This window comes from Ovis aries, chromosome 6, assembly GCF_016772045.2.
Source record: "Ovis aries strain OAR_USU_Benz2616 breed Rambouillet chromosome 6, ARS-UI_Ramb_v3.0, whole genome shotgun sequence".
NCBI lineage: Eukaryota > Metazoa > Chordata > Mammalia > Artiodactyla > Bovidae > Ovis > Ovis aries.
The window spans coordinates 7,294,422-7,314,873 of record NC_056059.1 but is presented as its reverse complement, the minus strand read 5'-3'; the positions used below and the strand labels follow the sequence as shown (position 1 = coordinate 7,314,873).

General features: G+C 37.7%; 1 protein-coding gene across 1 annotated transcript in view; it reads left to right on the top strand.

Annotated features, from left to right (window-relative positions):
* The window catches only part of LOC101111805 (N-deacetylase and N-sulfotransferase 3), a 177,600-nt gene that overhangs the window by 143,249 nt on the left and 13,899 nt on the right, over positions 1-20,452 (top strand). The window contains exons 9-12 of the mRNA XM_042251120.2: positions 2,813-2,936; positions 8,713-8,887; positions 12,434-12,604; positions 14,268-14,377. Of these exons, the coding sequence (XP_042107054.1) occupies positions 2,813-2,936; positions 8,713-8,887; positions 12,434-12,604; positions 14,268-14,377 (580 nt within the window). The remainder of the gene's footprint in view (positions 1-2,812; positions 2,937-8,712; positions 8,888-12,433; positions 12,605-14,267; positions 14,378-20,452) is intronic.

Sequence of the window (20,452 nt, the reverse complement as noted above, 5' to 3'; positions counted from 1 at the left end):
GCAACTAGAAAGACATTTAAACTAAAGCTTCTTTCGCGAGCTCCCCCTGCCATCTCACAGCTTTGTCATTAACGGTCGCATCTTCTCTCGGAAGCTTGGCAGATCAAGTTTGCTTCAGAAAGCCCTGCAGGATAGACTTCCTCTTGTGTTGCGCGAGATATGCAGACATTTTAATGTCATGGTTACATGGCAGAATCATTACTTGTCATCTTCTGCTCAATTGGGTTTCCAAATGTTTATGTTACAATGTATATATGACATTTACCTTTGGAAGGGAATTTTTAAATCCTTTTCATAGAAATTGAAATTTTCTGTTTTATAGAGATATAATTTGCATATGATAAAATTCAACAACTTTAAATGCATAGTTTTATAAATCTTAGAAATTGTACACAGTGGTGTAACTACTACAACATTTAAGATTTAGAGCACTTCTGTCTCCCTAAAAAGTTTCTCCGCATCTTTTTTCTAGTCAGTTTTCCTTCCCCAATCCTTAGTCACAGAAAACCACCTTCTGGCACTGTAGTTTTGGCCTTTCTAGAATTTAACATAAATGGAAATATAAAGTATCTTTTGTGTTGGACTTCCTTCACTTAGCATATTGCTTTTGAGATTCATCCCTATTGTATCTATTGATATTTTATGAGGTTATTTTTTAAGTGGACAGACATAGCTTCTTGTATCAATTCCATAAAAATTAATTCACTTTATTTTTAATCTTGAGTTTTGCCAAAAGTATTTTTCTGAATAATTTTGCATAAAGGTATAGTCATCTGGATATTCAAATATTTTTAGTGTTGAAACTAACAAAAACAGAAAACCTGAAGCTTTTTTTTTTTAATTTTTGAATTTCTGGTTTTGTGTCTATGATTATATTGTTGAAATACACACACACACACGACAGTTCATTCAGACCCAAGAATATGAGTAGGTAAAGATAGAATTCAGAAACCACAACTTAATTTTTTGACCACTGATAAATTACAGTGTGCCTTTTACTGACTAGGCAGATAATTAGATTGTATTCATTTTTTTTGCTTGTCTTATTAATGCTCATCATGCTATTAAAAGCAAGTAATATGATATAATACAATTCTTAAAAATAAAATTCAGAAAGGAATTTTATCAGTTGATCTCAGAAAGGATTGCCCTATTTTCTTCTTTCACGTTGTAATAGCTATTCTTTTTGTCTTTACAAACACTATATTCTGTTTAATTTTTTAAAATGTATTACTGAATTTTAGCTCAAAAAATGTTATTTTTTTAAAATACAATATTCAGATATTGAGCTTTTTAACTATTTTTAAATAGATTACCTCACTTGACCCTCATAAAGCTGTGATAGCTAAGTATTTTCTTCCCTACTACACGGATAAGAACACTAAGACTCAGGTCATATATTTTTTGTTCAAGTTCAAACAGCTGGTAAGTGCTAGAAATAAAACTCTTGATCCTAGAAGTTATCAGACTCTGAAGTATGCTCTAGAAAGCTTTACTATGGACTTCAAGTAATGGAACATTTTTTTTTTCAAAAAAGTTTTTTATTTTGTCCCGTATTTCTTGTAAGTCAATGATTCTTGAAGTGTGCTGAACCAGAAACTCTGGGATCAGGCCCAGCTCTGTTTTAAAGCCCTCTAGGTGAACCTGGGGCTTCTCTAATAGCTCAGTTGGTAAAGAATCTGCCTGCAATGCAGGAGACCCTGGTTCGATTCCTGGGTCAGGAAGATCCCCTGGAGAAGGGATAGGCTACCCATTTCAATATTCTTGGGCTTCCCTTGTGGCTCAGCTGGTAAAGAATCCACCTGCAAAGCAGGAGACCTGGGATCGATCCCTGGGTTGGGAAGATCCCCTGGAAAAGGGAAAAGCTACCTACTCTAGTATTCTGGCCTGGAGAATTCCAGGTCGCAGAGGTGGACACGACTGAGTGACTTTGACTTTCACTTCAGGTGAACCTGATGCATGCTAAAGTTCGAGAACCACTGTTTTAAGTCGAGTTTGTGAAGATCATTTTTACCTTGTATAGCATAGATTACTGTGTTTCATTCCCTATAGTTATCTATGATTGTAGATAAAATGTTCATTGTTTGCTTCATATAAAATCTAGGAACACTGCCTCTTCCAACTCATTGTTTTAGACAATATTGCTGTTGACAAGAGTTATTTGAACAAATCTATATGGGTACCTATGATATGTCACCTTCTTTCCAAAAATGCAAATTGTGTTATGTCATCAAGAAAAGGCACCAATTTTTTTTTCCAAATTTAGCAATTTAAACAATTTTGACACTACTTTGTATAGGTATGTAAGTACATTCAAACAAACAAACTGGTTAAAAGTTTATATTCTGTCTCAAATTAATAAGCTTTCATAGGCCTTGGGGGGAACTTTATAGGGGAAGCCAAGTATTAATATAATATGTTCAATTATGATGTCTTTCATTTATACAGTACTTTATTAATATCAAAATATCTTCAGGCACAATATGTCATTTTGTCCTCAGAGAAAGCCTAACAAATGATTAAGGCAGGTGATTTTCCACTGATAAGACAAAGCAAAAAGCCAAAGTCGATGACTGAACTGAGGTCAAAAGCCTGTTCTTGCAGTTCTTACAACAGGCCTTTTCTCACATAACACTGTCCTCATTTTTTAGAATTCCTTTCTTAAGATGCTGGTTATCTATTCAATTTAATTCAAGGATTACTTATATGTATGTGTTTGGATCACTGTAATACAGTTTATTAACAACTCGAATGCTAATAGTAAGAAACTGTTTTCATTCAATTAATCTCTGAACCTCTATTGTCTTTTCAGGAACCACTGCTTTGTATTTGTTCCTGGTTATGCATCCTTCCATCCTTAGTAACTCCCCCAGCCCAAAAACCTTTGAGGAGGTACAGTTCTTTAATAGAAATAACTACCACAGGGGGATTGATTGGTAAGATGGGTTATTAGTATAAATCTAAAAGCATATGTACTGTGCGCAGTATTAAATCAGTGCTTATAATCAGCATTTAAGTCTGTTAGCCTCAAACAGGAGTTATCTCTGTGCCTTGATTAAATGACATGAAGGAGCACAGAAACAAACTTTCCTCAGTTTATGAAGGGATTTGTCACCTCGAGAGACTCATGTGTAACTTTAACTTGCATTAATTATCTTTGATGGTAATTACAAATAAAAAGAGAAATACCTAATACACAAGAATTTCATTTTTCTCTACTCTTAAGAAAACACTTTCATAATTTTCTGTTCTTATGTACTGTGCATCAAAGTGATGCTACAGTTCACATATAATATACTATTTTGCTTTGGTACAAAAGGTAAATAAATAAAGTTAGACATGTGTATGCATTTCATGAGTAATGAAAGCTATTTTTTAAAAGCTATCAACAATATACAAAATTTGATTTTGGGCCTTTGAAATTAGAACCATATCAGCCATCTGAAAAAAAGAGTTAATTAAAATTAAAACTTAAAATGTCTACTATACACAAAATAGGTGATGTAGGAGGAATAGGTGTTACAAACAAACGTGTTACTCCTAAAATGTATCTAGGAGTCTTTTAATATACAAATTCTGTGCAGAAAGTGGTGTAAGAGTAAATTCTTATAACCACTACAGAGCATGAACATAAACATTTTGCGTGTAGTTTAGCATAAGGTGTTATATATTAACTTCTGTTGTCAGATTGCGTGATCTCTATTTTATATGTATCAATGCCCTCAAGGTTTGCTTGTGAGCAGTCCAAATGGAAAGCTAAAGAAATGGATTGAGTATAAGCTGTGCTCCTGCTAGGATTTATATATATTCTAACTATTATATATTTTCTTGCCAATTCTTCAGCACACTGGTTGATACTGATTAATTATGTAGTATTAAATAATAGCTGTGAGAGTCAAGGATCCATCAACTACTTCAGCTGCTGTTTCCCACTGACTCAAATAAATATGCTTGTATACAGCAGAATAAAAAATTTAGTCCTTGATTACATCGAGATTAAAGGGATTGATTTAAAACTGCTTTGGAAGTAGAGAGGAATGCAATAATACTTAGATCCCACTTAAGAATATCTGTGAGAATATTCAATTTAAAAAGCAAAGCTGTTCCTAAGACAGTAATGTGTATAGGGACTATAACAGGAATGAACAGTCCTTTAAGTGGTCTCCAAAGAGATGGCATAAATAAGTAGAAAACGAAAGATCGATTAAAGATTTTAATGATAACTTGCTAAAAATACCCCAATTGTAAACACTTTGATTGACAAATTATGCATTTATAAAAGGCAGTTAATACAAACAACAATAACTAAATATCAATCTATTAGCAATAACTAGAGCTTGGCTCTCAAGGACAGCAAACGTATTCAGTCCTTAGACTGGCCTTGCCTGTCCCTGAATGTTAGCACCTCAGCAGTCCCTTTAAGACAACAGAGCCACAAGGTTGAAGTCTGTGTGTTTCAGTGTGCCAAGGTCACTTACAGAATTAGCCCAGGCACAGTTAGTTAACCTGGACACATGGATCTGTTCTTTCTGGAGAACTGGGCAAAACCAGGGCTTCCCTATCAGGCAACCTAAACACAGGCCTCGGGTACAAGCAAAGCAGGGCAAATGAAAATGAAAAAACTCCATCTTTGATCAAAAATAGCCAAGATTTGCAATCAGAATTTCCAAGAAAAATGTTTGATGTAGGCATACAGTTAAGTTTTATATTCTACGGTTTGGTATTATCTTTTATAATTACTTGGGGAGGCAGCGGATGGTTGGAGCAGCACATGGAGGGCCGTACAACCCCGCTAACATTTAGAAACCCTAAACATCTTAATCTGGCTCTGAGTAAAATCACTTAGAAACACAGGGTCAACCCAGAAACAAATAAATGTGGAGTGTTGCAAAATTTACATCTTTCAGTTTTAAGAAAAGTTCTGAGCTGTTATGGGAGTAGCAAAGCTTAAATGAGGCAGGCATTTCACATTTAACCCCCAAATTATTAAACCACTCTACTCTGCTCACCAATTCTTTGAATAACCTGAATTCACATTCTCCAAATGTGGACCTGTTTCCACCCTGGAAATATGAAGCTGAATTCTTTACCATCTTGTGTATTCAGCAAATACTTTTCAAGTGCCCATAAGTACCAGCCAGTATATTAGAAAAATGTGGGCACATAAGCAAACAAGAACTGGCCCCTGCTTTTTCCATGAGCCCCTGGAGTCAGACAAAATCAATAGAGTTTAGGTCCAAGATCCAGAACTGCCTGAGGACTATTTCAGGGCCTAAAGTGCCGTAGGTATAGAGGACTACCAGGAAGGTGGCACAGTTTTCAGATGTTAAAAGTTATCTGATTTCAGTACCTCCTGCCATTCTTTTGTGATTTTTGGATCCTTTCCCAGAATAAGCAAGCTCGGACCAAATAAGATACCAATAAAACACTTGACATGACCTTAGCACCCCCGGAACAAGTGTGGGCATCTAAATTAAAAAGTGTCCTAAATTTTGGCACCTTCTATTAATACACTGTAGACCAGAACAGATAGCAGATCAAACTTTCCAGAAATGTTTACATGTCTTTACCCCTAAAAGAAAGGAACGCCAGCATGACATATGACCAACGAAGCAATTTCCAGAAAAACAGAAGATGATTTCTGTGCTGCGCTGAGTTTGAAGACACCACTTTGTTGTGCCAGCCAAATTACGTAATATGATAACAACTGGAATCCTTCTAGGAGCTTTACTGTGTGCATGGGAGAAAACAACACACTACAAAAAGAACTCACCACATAAATGTTACTGGCTCTCTTTTTCACTAACTATTGAACTACCTTGTCTTGGTAGCTCAAAATCATTGTGGCTTATGAATTGGAGACAGTGTAGGTCTGGAGGGTGAGGCCTTTATTATAAAATGCAAGAAACCCTAAACGTTAAATTTGCCCGACCTTTCTAAAGAGACCCCTTTGCCTTCAAAAGATGTTCTTTGATGCTTCAGAAACACCCATTATCATCTGTTGAATTCACTTCTATTTGACATTTTGTGCAAATGGCACATTATACAAATTCCATTACATCCTACATTTCTGTGCTTCAGGCTACAGGTACGTATTCCTGTCTTCACTCTGCTTGTGAAAAATCTCACCTCACTTAAGGATACGGAACCTGACCTTAGAAAATCTGATAGTATTTCATATCTGGGAATATGTACTATTTAAACTTCTATAATTATTCTAACAAATATCTTACAAATAGCTGTGAAAACAAGAGAAGCAGAAAGCAAAGGAGAAAGGAAACATATAAGATCTGAATGCAAAGTTCCAAAGAATAGCAAGAAGAGATTAAAAAGCCTTCCTCAGCAATCAATGCAAAGAAATAGAGGAAAACAACAGAATGGGAAAGACTAGAGATCTCTTCAAGAAAATTAGAGATACCAAGGGAACATTTCATACAAAGATGGGCTTGATAAAGGACAGAAATGGTATGGACCTAACAGAAGCAGAAGATATTAAGAAGAGAGGGCAGGAATACACAGAAGAACTGTATAAAAAAGATCTTCACGACCCAGATAATCACGATGGTGTGATCACTCACCTAGAGCTAGACATTCTGGAATGTGAAGTCAAGTCAGCCTTAGAAAACATCACTATGAACAAAGCTAGTGGAGGTGATGGAATTCCAGTTGAGCTATTTCAAATCCTGAAAGATGATGCTGTGAAAGTGCTGCACTCAATATGCCAGCACATTTGGAAAACTCAGCAGTGGCCACAAGACTGGAAAAGGTCAGTTTTCATTCTAATCCCAAAGAAGGGCAATGCCAAAGAATGCTCAAACTACCACACAACTGCACTCATCTCACATGCTAGTAAAGTAATGCTCAAAATTCTCCAAGCCAGGCTTCAGCAATACGTGAACTGTGAACTCCCTGATGTTCAAGCCGGTTTTAGAAAAGGCAGAGGAACCAGAGATCAAATCACCAACACCCGCTGGATCATGGAAAAAGCAAGAGAGTTCCAGAAAAACATCTATTTCTGCTTTATTGACTATGCCAAAGCCTTTGACTGTGTGGATCACAATAAACTGTGGAAAATTCTGAAAGAGATGGGAATACCAGACCACCTGACCTGCCTCTTGAGAAACCTATATGCACGTCAGGAAGCAACAGTTAGAACTGGGCTTGGAATAACAGACTGGTTCCAAATAGGAAAAGGAGTACATCAAGGCTGTATATTGTCACCCTGCTTATTTAACTTATATGCAGAGTACATCATGAGAAACGCTGGGCTGGAAGAAACACAAGCTGGAATCAAGATTGCCAGGAGAAATATCAATAACCTCAGATATGCAGAGGACACCACCCTTATGGACAAAGTGAAGAACTAAAAAGCCTCTTGATGAAGGTGAAAGAGGAGAATGAAAAAGTTGACTTAAAGCTCAACATTCAGAAAATGAAGATCATGGCATCTGGTCCCATCACTTCATGGGAAATAGATGGGGAAACAGTGGAAACAGTGTCAGACTTTATTTTTGGGGGCTCCAAAATCACTGCAGATGGTGACTGCAGCCATGAAATTAAAAGATACTTACTCTTTGGAAGGAAAGTTATGACCAACCTAGATAGCATATTCAAAAGCAGAGACATTACTTTGCCAACAAAGGTCCATCTAGTCAAGGGTATGGTTTTTCCAGTGGTCGTGTATGGATGTGAGAGTTGAACTGTGAAGAAAGCTAAGCGCCAAAGAATTGATGCTTTTGAACTGTGGTGTTGAAGAAGACTCTTGTGAGTCCCTTGGACTGCAAGGAGATCCACCCAGTCCATCCTAAAGGAGATCAGTCCTGGGAGTTCATTGGAAGGACTGATACTAAAGCTGAAACTCCAGTACTTAGGCCACCTCATGTGAAGAGTTGACTCATTGGAAAAGACTCTGATGCTGAGAGGGATTGGGGGCAGGAAGAGAAGGGGATGACAGAGAATGAGATGGCTGGATGGCATCACCAACTCGATGGACATGAGTTTGAGTAAACTCCAGGAACTGGTGATGGACAGGGAGGCCTGGTGTGCTGTGATTCATGGGGTCACAAAGAGTTAGACACGACTGAGCAACTGAACTGAACTGAATTATTTTAAACAACATAAATGGCTCTTAATGTGAAAAAATAAGCAAACAGGCAGTGTTTTCACACCAAATCTGTACTGCCCTTTGACACTTTATAGTTGAATAAGGGCAACACACTGGTGGGAATTAAATTATCTTTTCTTGTGATGAGGTAAAGATGTTTTGTCTAAGTCTGTTTAAAATGGCTTTGAACTAAACACACTATTTGTTTTGATCCAGTTTCTTTTTGGCTGAGCACTCATATTTGTCTGGCTCCAGAGGCTCATGCAGTACAATATTTCTGCTTTTAGATACATTTTATACAGTTAGGGTGATTATTGCCACTTGGTGCCTTTGTATCTACATTTTTGTTATTTCCCATACCTTTTTATTGATATTAAATAGAATACAAAGAAAATATATTTAGAAAAGCATTTTGAAAATACACTATTAGTGTTCTGTATGTTTTTTCCTTGGTAACAGGCTTGTAGGACAAATGCCTTAAAGAAAAAGCCTTTTTTTTTTTTTTAGAAAACAAATGAATTTTGTTTGTGGGACACCTTTACCATCTTTGACTCACCAGTGTATGAGTATAAACCAGAGTTTCATTCTGAGAACTATTCCCTTTCTAGGTATATGGATTTCTTCCCAGTCCCATCTAATGTTACCACTGATTTTCTATTTGAGAAGAGTGCCAACTACTTCCACTCAGAGGAAGCTCCTAAAAGGGCGGCTTCTTTGGTCCCCAAAGCCAAGATCATCACCATTCTCATTGACCCATCAGACCGAGCATATTCCTGGTACCAGGTAAGGAAAATACCGACAAAACCCAGCAAGTAGAAGAGGAGTATAGAGAAGGGAGGGTGGTTTTCAGTAAAAGTCACCGCCTCAGGTTTTAACAAAAAAGATTTGTTAGGTTTATATCTTCAAGAAAGTGAATAAATTTCCCTATGTTTCCATAGAGAAATGTTCCCTTTAGTTTTTATTAATTTTGCATTCATTTGATTAATTTAAAATGTATTAATACAATGAAGAACTTAAAGCAAGCGAACTATTATGTGCTTGTAATAGGTGCTTCTACATATCTGTATTTTAAAAGTAAAATGCTATAATTTAAAATCATTCTTTTCATCTAATATGTATATAATGCTGCTATTATTATCTCAGTTTTACAGATAAGAGATATACCTGATTCCACCGAAGCAGATGTCAGATGTTTTGTTCTGTAAAGGTCCAGAGAGTAAATATTTCAGGCTTTGCAGGCCATATAATTGCAACTCTTGCCATTGTACTGCAGAAGCAACCATACACAATATGTAAATTAATGAGCCTAACTGGGTTCCAGTAAAATGTATTTACAGAAACAAACAACAAGCAGAATGCAGCCCGTGGACCATAGACTGATGACCCTGACTCTGAAAGAACTTAAATAACTGCTTGTGTTGAAGAAATAACCTAGCAGCAAAACAGAATATAAGAGCCAGTTCTTCATCCTTGAAAGCCCAGCCAGAGCCCCCTGCTTTAAGCCTCTTTCTCATATAAACATTGCCATCATGATGTTGGTTAGAACCTAGCACAGAAACGATCACCTTGAAAGAATTTTAACAGATTCTAATAATAAAACTTACACACCATACATTTTTACTGGAATAAACATTAAAAAATAATACTAAAAAAACTGCCTCAGTGATATTTTATTAATCACCAAGTGGAAAAAGTTTAATGAAAAACAGCAATATTAAGTATAAGAACATAACAAAATTAAGAGTCAGTGTCTTTAGTCTGTATTATTCTTAGTTAGGAGCTTCCCAGGTGGTACTAGTGGTGAAGAACCCACCTCCAAATGCGAGAGACATGATGAAGCATGGGTTTGATCCCTGGGTCAGGAAGGTCCCCTGGAGGAGAGCATGACAACCCACTGCAGAATTCCTGCCTGGAGAATCCCAAGGACAGAGGAGCCTGGTGGGTCCATAGAGTCGCAAAGAGTTGGACACAACTGCAGTGACGTAGCATAGCATACGGAGAAGGCAATGGCACCCCACACCAGTACTCTTGCCTGGAAGATCCCATGGACAGAGGAGCCTGGTGGGCTGCAGTCCATGGGGTCGCTAAGAGTCGGACATGACTGAGCGACTTCACTTTCACTTTTCACTTTCATGCATTGGAGAAGGAAATGGCAACCCACTCCAGTGTTCTTGCCTGGAGAATCCCAGGGACGGTGGGCTGCCGTCCATTGGGTCGCACAGAGTCGGACACGACTGAAGTGACTTAGCAGCAGCAGCAGCAGCATAGCATAGCATCCTTAGTTATCATTCCTCAGTTTTGTAATTTAAAAACCACTTTCCTGATGTTCATGTGTTCATCCCTTCATTAAATAATTTTACTGACTACCACATGCAAAGCATTGTTTTAAGTATGATTTGAAAGTAAATTAACAAATGTGGATGCTATATTTGAGATTGCTTTCAGTCTAATTGGAGAAATATGTTTAAATAACCAGTCTATAAATCAGAAAGTATTAAGTGACAGATAGACTCCTACAGAGTAATAAAGCCTACCTGATAAAGACCACCAGGGACAAGTTAGATGTATTAATTGGCTGCAGCGGAGGAGCCTGAACACTTGAAGAACTATCAGGCATTTCCCTAAAGAGAGGGAGGATTTGTATGATAGGGAGAAATGTAGATAAAATTAACATGAACTGTTTGATAGGTGCAAGCAGGGCCAGGGCTGAAAAACAGACCAAGAGACTTACTTCCTTAGAAACTCTAAAGTTAAGATAAACATGGAATGTTATATCCTTTGTCTGAAACTCTGCACCTGGGCTGGAAATAAGGCTGCTTCTCTGAATTAAAGTGACCCAAAAAGCTCTGATTCACCAGGCAGGACTGGATGCTGCATTCTCACCGATCTCATACATCTAAATTTCTGACAAACTATGATATTAGAGAACAAAGTTTCTCAGCATGGGGTTCTTTTTTTAAACAAAAGCCATTTTTCCAGGTTCACTAAAGAAAGAACAGATTGTCAGGAAAGGTTTCATGGCTGGGACAGAGTAGGAAAAGATCATGGGATCTTAACAGGCATATTGATAATACTCCGCATAACAGGGAGTGGACATCCTGGAAAAATGAAATCCACAATTCCACACTAATCAGTCATGCCCAACTCCTAGAACCATCCTTTAAACCCAAAACACGGCAAATTGACTGATTTGATCTTGCGCCTTTTACCTTTACTGCTAGGTATCTAGAGAAAAAAGAAAACACGCCTTAATTGACTCAAAAGGAAGCAGAAAATTGGAGCTTGGCAACCACTTAGCCCCTGAAAAATTGAGAATTTGCTGAAAAAGGAAGCTTCAAGGCTGAATGCTAACAAAACATCCTAAATATTACAAATAAATCACTCCACAGTGGCAAAATGCAGGCCTCAACAAAGTCTAGTAGAGTTTGTAGTATAGTAATTTGAATCTCAATTGCAGCAAATTTGCTGTTCAACTAGATGTGGTAAACATCCACAGACCCACCACTAAGCCTGAATATTTATTGGTCAATTTAGGGAAAAGGTGATTTCCTCAGACCCCTGGGCCTGAGCCTGAGCCATTATGAAATGCTTTCCTTTTAGGATTGCTGCTATCTGCATTTTCTATACAGTAAGTGGTTCTGATTCATCGCAGAGGTTACCATTAGGTAAAATAATCTTGGCTTTTAGATGCTAGAGTGTGTATGATAAAAGCTGTGGATTTCAGATAATGCACTTGTCAAGAGTTTTCACCAGTTTCTCTATTTGAATAGCCCATAGGGTTTTTCTCATCTAAAACTGCATTACTAGATGGGACAAAACTATCTGGCAGAACTGGCAGAGTGTTTTGTGCATTATGGATATTAACTGGACATGATAAATGGTTTCTTACGGGCTGAAAGGAGGTGTTAAGGCAACTTTCAAAAGTTTACTTTCAGAATAATATATATATACACACTATGGAAATGACTCAGAAAAATAGGTTAAGAAATTCTATCAAGACGAATTCCGCCTCTACCAAATAATTCTTAAACATATACTCTCATCAGTGTTGTAATTATGGAAATGACTCAGAAAAATAGGTTAAGAAATTCTATCATGAAGAATTCCGCCTCTACCAAATAATTCTCAAACATATACTCTCATCAGTGTTGTAATTTTAAAGCCTGATGCTCCAAGCAAGCATTTTCATCCTTTATTAATTGCAAAACAAATAACTCTCCCTCAGTGAGGCACTCCTTCCTTTAGCTTTGCGACTTGTCACAGAGATTGGTTTTTAATTATTTATGCCTATGGTTCACGTCGGTTTAATTATCCACCTTTTCATCACAGCATCAGCGATCACACGAAGACCCTGCGGCTCTGAAATTCAGTTTCTACGAAGTGATCTCAGCTGGGCCCCGTGCACCCTCCGAGCTGAGAGCCTTGCAGAAGAGATGTTTGGTCCCAGGGTGGTATGCCAGCCACATTGAGAGATGGCTTGTTTATTTCCCCCCCTTTCAGGTATTGAGCGATAAGAATCTACATCATAGTACAGTCTCATTAAGTCAATGACTTTGCCTCTAGGATAGAGGACGTTTTTTACTCATTAAAACATGACTAGCATTTACTCTTCGGCTGTAACTGAGACCCTGGCAAACAATGACAGGCAGAGGTAGAAAAACTAAATCTCTTTCTAGAAGTATTTCAGGATAATTCTCCCTGCCCTATTTTCTAGTGCATGCCTTTCCTGATTGTTAAGAGCTTCAGAAGCTTGATACTCCTGATGCTGATTCTGAGAATAAAGCTTGAGACCCTCTTAACCAAACAAGGCAAACACTGTTTTGCCTTCAGTGACATTATTTCCCTTTGAACCACCTTGCTTGATTTTTCACGAGTCCTGTGTTTTCCTTGGCATCCTTGTTTCTCTCTTTTGCCTAGTGTTAGCCTAGATTACAAAACCAGCCCCTACACTGGATTGCATAAAGCAATCTAATCACATCAGACACAGTGTATACCTGTGTGTCTAGAACCATGCTAGCCACAATGATCAGAGAAGGCAATGGCAACCCACTCCAGTCTTCTTGCCTGGAAAATCCCATAGATGCAGGAGCTTGGAAGGCTGCAGTCCATGGGGTCGAGAAGAGTAGGACATGACTGAACGACTTCACTTTCACTTTTCACTTTCATGCACTGGAGAAGGAAATGGCAACCCACTCCAGTGTTCTTGTCTGGACAATCCCAGGGACGGCAGAGCCTAGTGGGCTGCCATCTATGAGGTCGCACAGAGTCGGACATGACTGAAGCGACTTAGCAGCAGCAGCAGCAGCCACAATGATACCATACATGCAAGCATATATGGCTATTTATATTTCTTTTCAAATTATATAAAATTAAAAATTGTTTCTCAGTCACTTTAGCCACATTTCAAATGTTCAATAGCCACCAGTTAGATACCACACCCTCACAGTATGTCCATCAACACAGGAATTTCTAATGAACAATGCTGGTGTAAACTAAATAGAAACACTCAAGATGTGGGAACCGGAATTGCTTTCCAGGCATTATGGCCCTTCATCACCATCCCCTGTCATTTATCTTGCTGGGACCACCCTCTTCCCTCACCAGAGTAACAAGCAAATTCTTCCCTTTAATCTGCTGAGGAACTTCTGTTTACTTTAAGGTTTTCTGGGACTCTTACCTTTTTCTCCAAATGGATTATCAAAGAATTTCTAAAAACTTTACAGTGCTGCTCCTTTGACTGGAATCATGGATAATATGTCCTCTGTCTCATGGTACCTGGTCCGGTCACTTTTCTTCTTCCCTACAAGTCTTCCCACCTTGAATCATGGAATCATTGCTTTATCTGTTTTTAAAGTTGATTTTCATTTGTGATTTTATAGTTACCTTTCTTAAGCTCTCTTGGTACTCTCAAATTTTTTTGTTTTCATAGTGTTTACAGGAAGTCTCAAACTATAAAACATGAATGCATTTAATTAGTGTGATTTATTTTTTGTTCCATGCCATTAATGAGGATGGCCTGGTTAAGTCTTAGCAACAATGAATGCAAATCCCCTCAGTACAGTGTCTTTCATGGAATAAATTCAAAGTGCAGAATTTTTGTATCATACTATTACATGTCTTTTTCCAATTTGCATTGTCTTTTTTTTTTCCTTTGGTCACTTAGCTGCTAATTATTGATGGGCAACAGCTAAGAACTGATCCTGCTACAGTGATGGATGAAGTACAGAAGTTTCTAGGAGTCTCTCCTCATTATAATTACTCAGAAGCATTAACGTAAGTTTATATTCTAATTAATTTATTGAAGTTTCAGCAGAGAGCTGATTTTAGAGAAGCTGTAGTTTGGTGATGCAGCTATTGAGTTAGCTGCCCCTTACATACTGATTATTTTCCAGTTGATGTTAACCACTTGAGAAAGAACATGTCAACAGTTTGGCTATGAAATGTCCAAAGTCCTCTACTGATTTCTAACTAGGGAAGTTTTCTTTGGACGGGAAAGAGAGGAAGAAGGCATTTTAAGTCTTAAAAGCAACAGCTAACTGTAAAAGAGGTTACTGGAACTGTGTTGGAAGCACTAAGCCTATTTAACCAGACAGCATTGAGACCTCTTGGAAGTATAAGAAGACCTTTTGAACTAGGTGGTTTATGAGCTCCTCTCTCTTTTGTGTAATTTTAAAAAACGAATATCGCACAGCAATAAATAGCTCAATACGTGCTTGAATAAGCAGAGAGAGAGGCGCTATTATTACTCTTACACATACTTCCAATTTTTGGTCTTTACCCACTGTATGACTAACCTTGTCACCTTTTCTTCAGAGGCCTCAGCTGTTACAGCTCTTGTCTGGTTTTCTTTTGCTGGTTCCCACTGATTTGCTGAGGTAGTCTCTCCCATCAGGGTGGGGGCCACGGTGACACAAGAAAAGCAAGGATTTAAGGACCCCACAAATACCTGAGAGTAAGTGGCCAAGGTACCTGCCGCTCTTGCCTCACTTTGATCCTGACTCTGGGCTTTATCTAACATTTTAAATAAAACCTCCATCTGACTTTCTCCATTTATGCTACTGTTGTTGCTGTTTAGTCGCTTAGTCCAACTCCTTGTGAGTGTCCAACTCTTTATGACCACAAGGACTGTAGCCCGCCAGGCTCCTCTGTCTGTGTCTTCTCCAGGCAAGAACACTAGAGTGGGTTGCCATGCTTCCCTCCATGGGAGCTGCCCAACCCAGGGGTTGAACCCACGTCTCCTGCTTGGCAAGGCAGTTTCTTTACCACTGAGCCTCCTGGGAAGCCCAGCAATCAGGTGTGTGAGGGATGTGTTTCTTCCTTTTTCACATGCAACTGGAACAAGCAACTGAGAGAGCCTGAGTTGGATGAGCCATGGACCTGGCTCTCACTGTAGTATATATATTACATATATAATATAATTTTATATTTTATATATATGTAATATATATATAATTTTAGGGTTACAGACAGCCTTAAAGAAACCAATTAAGACTGTATTATGGGATTCTTCCATTCTATTTCTCAGTATAAAACTCAGTTCTATAGATCAGTTGATTTTCTCTTTTCATTGTACTCTTCATGCTATAGCAGTTTAGAAAGTGAGATACAGGATTCCTTTACTTTTCACCATCCCTTACAGTAAAAGGTTTGCAGACAGCCATCTAATATTGCAAACATCTTGCCTAAATCATATGTAGAGACACACATGTAGGAGAGATATTTTGATTTAGAGGACAAAGGAACAGGTGGAACTCAAGAGTTTTGAGCTTCCTCTCTAAGAGTCATTTACTCTGTTGTTACTGTTAACCTTCTGACCTTCATGTTTTCTACAGTGAGAGTCCTATCAGAGCTTTGGCGAGCTGAGTTAAGTACCGACACAGACACTAGCCTCAGGTATTTAACTTTCAGCTTGACCTTAAAGAAAACTGAGTGATTTTAGCTTCAGTTAGAAATTCGAGCCCACTTTCTTCTTTATGTCTTTTTAAGTATCTCTTAGAAAAGAAAGCTTTTATTTTCTAAACAGGTTTCTAACTCAAGTTGGCTTATCTTTGAATCTTTTTTTCTAGAGTATATAGCAAAGCATTGCATTTCAGAAAGAAGAATTGGAGTATTTTATAAAGACATAATCTCTTTTTCTTATGGAATGGTCCTTGACCTGCATGCTGTGTATTTCTCCCCTTTGTATCCAGCTCAGCACAAGCTTTTTATTCACCTCCACTGCCAAGTAAAGGGAGTGTAAACTTAAAGGAAATAATACCAAAGCAAAGTACTACATACAAAGAACTGTGGGTCACTTTGCACCTGGGATGTATCTGACTAAAATTACCCGTTATATGGTTCTGTAGCCTGGTTGGGGGCTCAATGGGTGCAGTAGCAAGATAAGATGTGTGTAGTCTCTGAAACCACAGTTTCTGGTCCAGCAGGGCTGCCCAGGCACTCACCCTGCTGATAAAGATAAGGTACTGCCATTCAGTTTCTTTTCCTATTCTCTTGTCAATCAGTTGGCCGGACACACTTTGGAAAAAACAGCAGTGTATCTGTTGTAGAATATTTGGAATGTCATGTCATTGACTTAGGTCTGAATTCTCCTTCACCCATGCCCTTTGCAGTTGTTCTGAATCCTGCCCTCAAAATTTAGTTATTCTTGTTAAGATAACTGTACTGGTAAGTTGTTTCTCTGGTGCTTTGGACATGTTGGGGATGACTGGGTGTACAAAATGCATGTTCTCAAGAATGTCTTTAATTGCATTATATTTTTCCTGCTAAGGATAGTGAAGACTACCTCTTTGGTAGTTAAAAAATTATTTAAAGCCTTCTGATAATGTACTAAACTGCAAACAGATATGAATTCTCAACTAACCACATAAATTCAGTTCTTTGCACACAATACAATAAATCAATGAAACTAGACCTTTGCAAAAGTTTTACCATACAGTTTTGGCACAAAAGAGTACTCCACTGTAAGAGATCTACAGTCTCCTGGTTATCTTCAATATAAAAACATTCCAATTTCAAAACTATTTTCGAGAAAAATGGCAATAAATCTCCATCATTAAGAGTATTATTTATTCCATTCCACAGTCACTACAGAAGAGTTCAAGACTTCCAAATTTCATAAAGTAATGGATGGTCGATATCTTAAAATGACTTAGTACTGTCATCATGGATTTTAGGTGATATGCTGAATACATAAAAATCTTATCTTCTTGGGACTTTCCTGGTTGTTCAGTGGTTAAGGCTTCGTGCTTCCAATGCAGGGAGCACGGATTCAGTCTCCGGTCAGGGAACTAATATCTCACATGCTGTGTGGTGCAGCCAAAATAAAACCGTTTTTAGAAATCAGATTTTCTTAGTGAGTGTGGTTGTTATCGGAAATAAGCTTTAAAAAATATGAATGGGAACTTTCTCATTCAGTTAAGTAATTCACATTTTACAATTCTTGTTCCACATAACCTTAATCACTAAACTATAAACAGGATTGATATACCAACATTATTTTAGCTTGTATATTATGTGTTATATAGTGTTTAAGCTGTCTAATCATTTAAGGAAAACCAGGAAAAATAATGCTCAGTGTGGCGTTGTGCTAAACTGAACTAGCACATACAGTTTCTTTATGTGTTAAAACTAAAATGAAAGTTTTTTTATAAACTTTATAAAATAAAACGAAAAAATGTAAACTTTTAATTTTCCCATGAATATATCCACTAACGATTATATCCAGCCACCAATGACTGTGACAAGTCTTCACACGTACTGAACCTGACATCTCTATGTCTCAGTTAACCTGTTCATTAACATGAATGAAACCAGACTGAGTTATATGAATTTTTAATAATAATTTACTATGAAAATTTCAATAAATGAACAATAAGGATTTGAAGGTGAATAGTTAAATGAAGATTGTGTGTGTGTGTGTATTTTGTTCTATGGATGGGGTTACCTAAGTCATAGAGAACTGAAGCTGCTTTTGTTGTTTCTAATATCACTTCCTCTGGCAACCAAATCTATTGGTCAAAGAATCCTTTCCCATTTTAGATGAGTTTAGTAAAATTGTGCCAAAATAAAAGTATTTTGGTAGCAAAAAACAGTAGCCATAGTAGCTAAAATCTGCTGGTTCTTAAATGACCTGTGAAACAGCTGGAAATGCTAAGTGAAATGGAAGAAAATAATCTACTCCAATTTCATATAAATTTGTTTTAAAAGTGGTTATAACATTTCAAAATCAGTATACATTTATATGTTCTAAATACTTTATATATATAACAATACTATGTGCTGGGTACTAAGTGCTGGGTACCAAGCCAAAAGTCACTCAAAAGTAAGCTGAGGAGGCAGGACTGAAACACACTTATTCCTCTGGAGTCTGCACTGCCAGTCTATTAAGCTCTTCAAACTGGCACAAAAGCCAGAGAAAATAATACTGTGAAGTTTCACTAATGAATAGTATAACAAGAGGAAGTATTTCCTTTAAAAAACTGAAACCTTAAAATGAGTTTTTTATGTTGTCTCAGACATTATTATAAAAAGACTTCATTTCTAGAGAAATGTGCATCAAGACTATAGTGAGGTACCACCTCACACCAGTTAGAATGGGCACCATTAAACTCTACAAATAAATGCTGGAGAAGGTGTGGAGAAAAGAGAACCCCCTACACTGTTGGTGGGAATGTAAGTTGGTATAGCCACTATGGAAAACAGTATGGAGGTTCCTCAGCAAACTAAAAATAGAATTACCATGTGATCCAGGGTTCCAATCCTGGGAATATATCTGAACAAAACTATAATTCAAAAAGAATACATGCAGCCATTCATAGCAGCACTATTCACAATAGCCAAGACATGGAAACAACCTAATTGTCCATCAACAGATGAATGGATAAGGAAGATGTGGTATGTATATACAATGGAATAATACTCGGCCATGAAAAAGAAAGAAATAATGCCATTTACAGCACCATGGATGCCACTAGAGATTATCATACTACGTGAATTAAGTCTGAGAGAGAAAAATACCATATGATATCACTTATATGTAGAATCTAAAATACAACACAAGTGAACCTATCTATGAAGGACAAACAGGCTCACAGACATAGAGAACTGACTTCCAATTGCCAAGGAGGCAATTGTCCTAGAGCCAGACATCCTGGAGTGTGAAGTCAAGTGGGCCTTAAGTCAAGTCACTATGAACAAAGCAGACGGAGGTGACAGAATTCCAGCTGAGCTACTTCAAATCCTAAAATATGATGCTGTTAAAGTGCTACACTCAATATGTCAGCAAATTTGGAAAACTCAGCAGTGGCCACAGGACTGGAAAAGGTCAGTTTTCATTCCAATCACAAAGAAAGGCAATGCTGAAGAATGTTCAAATTATCGCACAGTGGCCCTCATTTCACATGCCGGCAGAATTATGTTCAAAATCCTTCAAGCTAGGCTTCAGCAATAGGTGAACCAAGAACTTCCAGGTGTCCATGCTAGATTTAGAGAAGGTAGAGGAACAAGAGATCGTATCGCCAATATACACTGGATCATAGAAAAAGCAAGGGAATTCTAAAAAAAATCTACTTCTGCTTCACTGACTATGCTAAAGCCTTTGACTATGTAGATCACAACAAACTGGAATATTCTTAATGACATGGGAATACCAGAGCTCATTACCTGCCTCCTGAGAAACCTGTATGTAGGACAAGAAGCAACAGTTAGAAATGGACATGGAACAACAGACTGGTTCCAAACTGGGAAAAGATTACATCAAGGCTGTATATTGAACCCTCCTTATTTAACTTAAATGCAGAGTATATCATTCGAAATGCCAGGCTGGATGAATCACAAGCTGGAATCAAGATTGCTAGGAGAAGTATCAACAACCTCAGATATACAGATGATACCACTCTAATAGCAGAAAGTGAAGAGGAATTAAAGAGCCTCTTGATGAGGGTGAAAAAGGAGAGTGAAAAAGCTGGCTTAAAACTCAGCATCCATAAAACGAAATTATGGCATCCAGTCCTATCGCTTCATGGCAAATAAATGAGGAAAATGTGGAAATAGTGTCAGATTTCATTTTCTTGGGCTCCAAAATCTATGCAGATGGTGACTGCAGGCACAAAATAAAAGAAACTTGCTCCCTGAAAGAATAGCTATGACAAACCTGGACAGTGTTTTAAAAAGCAGAGATATCACTTTGCTGACATAGGTCCATATAGTCAAAGCTATGGTTTTCCAGTAATCATGTATGGATATGAGAGTTGGACCATAAAGAAGGCTGAGCACTGAAGAACTGATGTTTTCAAACTGTGGTGCTGGAAAGACTCTTGAGAGTCCCTTGGACAGCAAGGAGATCAAGCC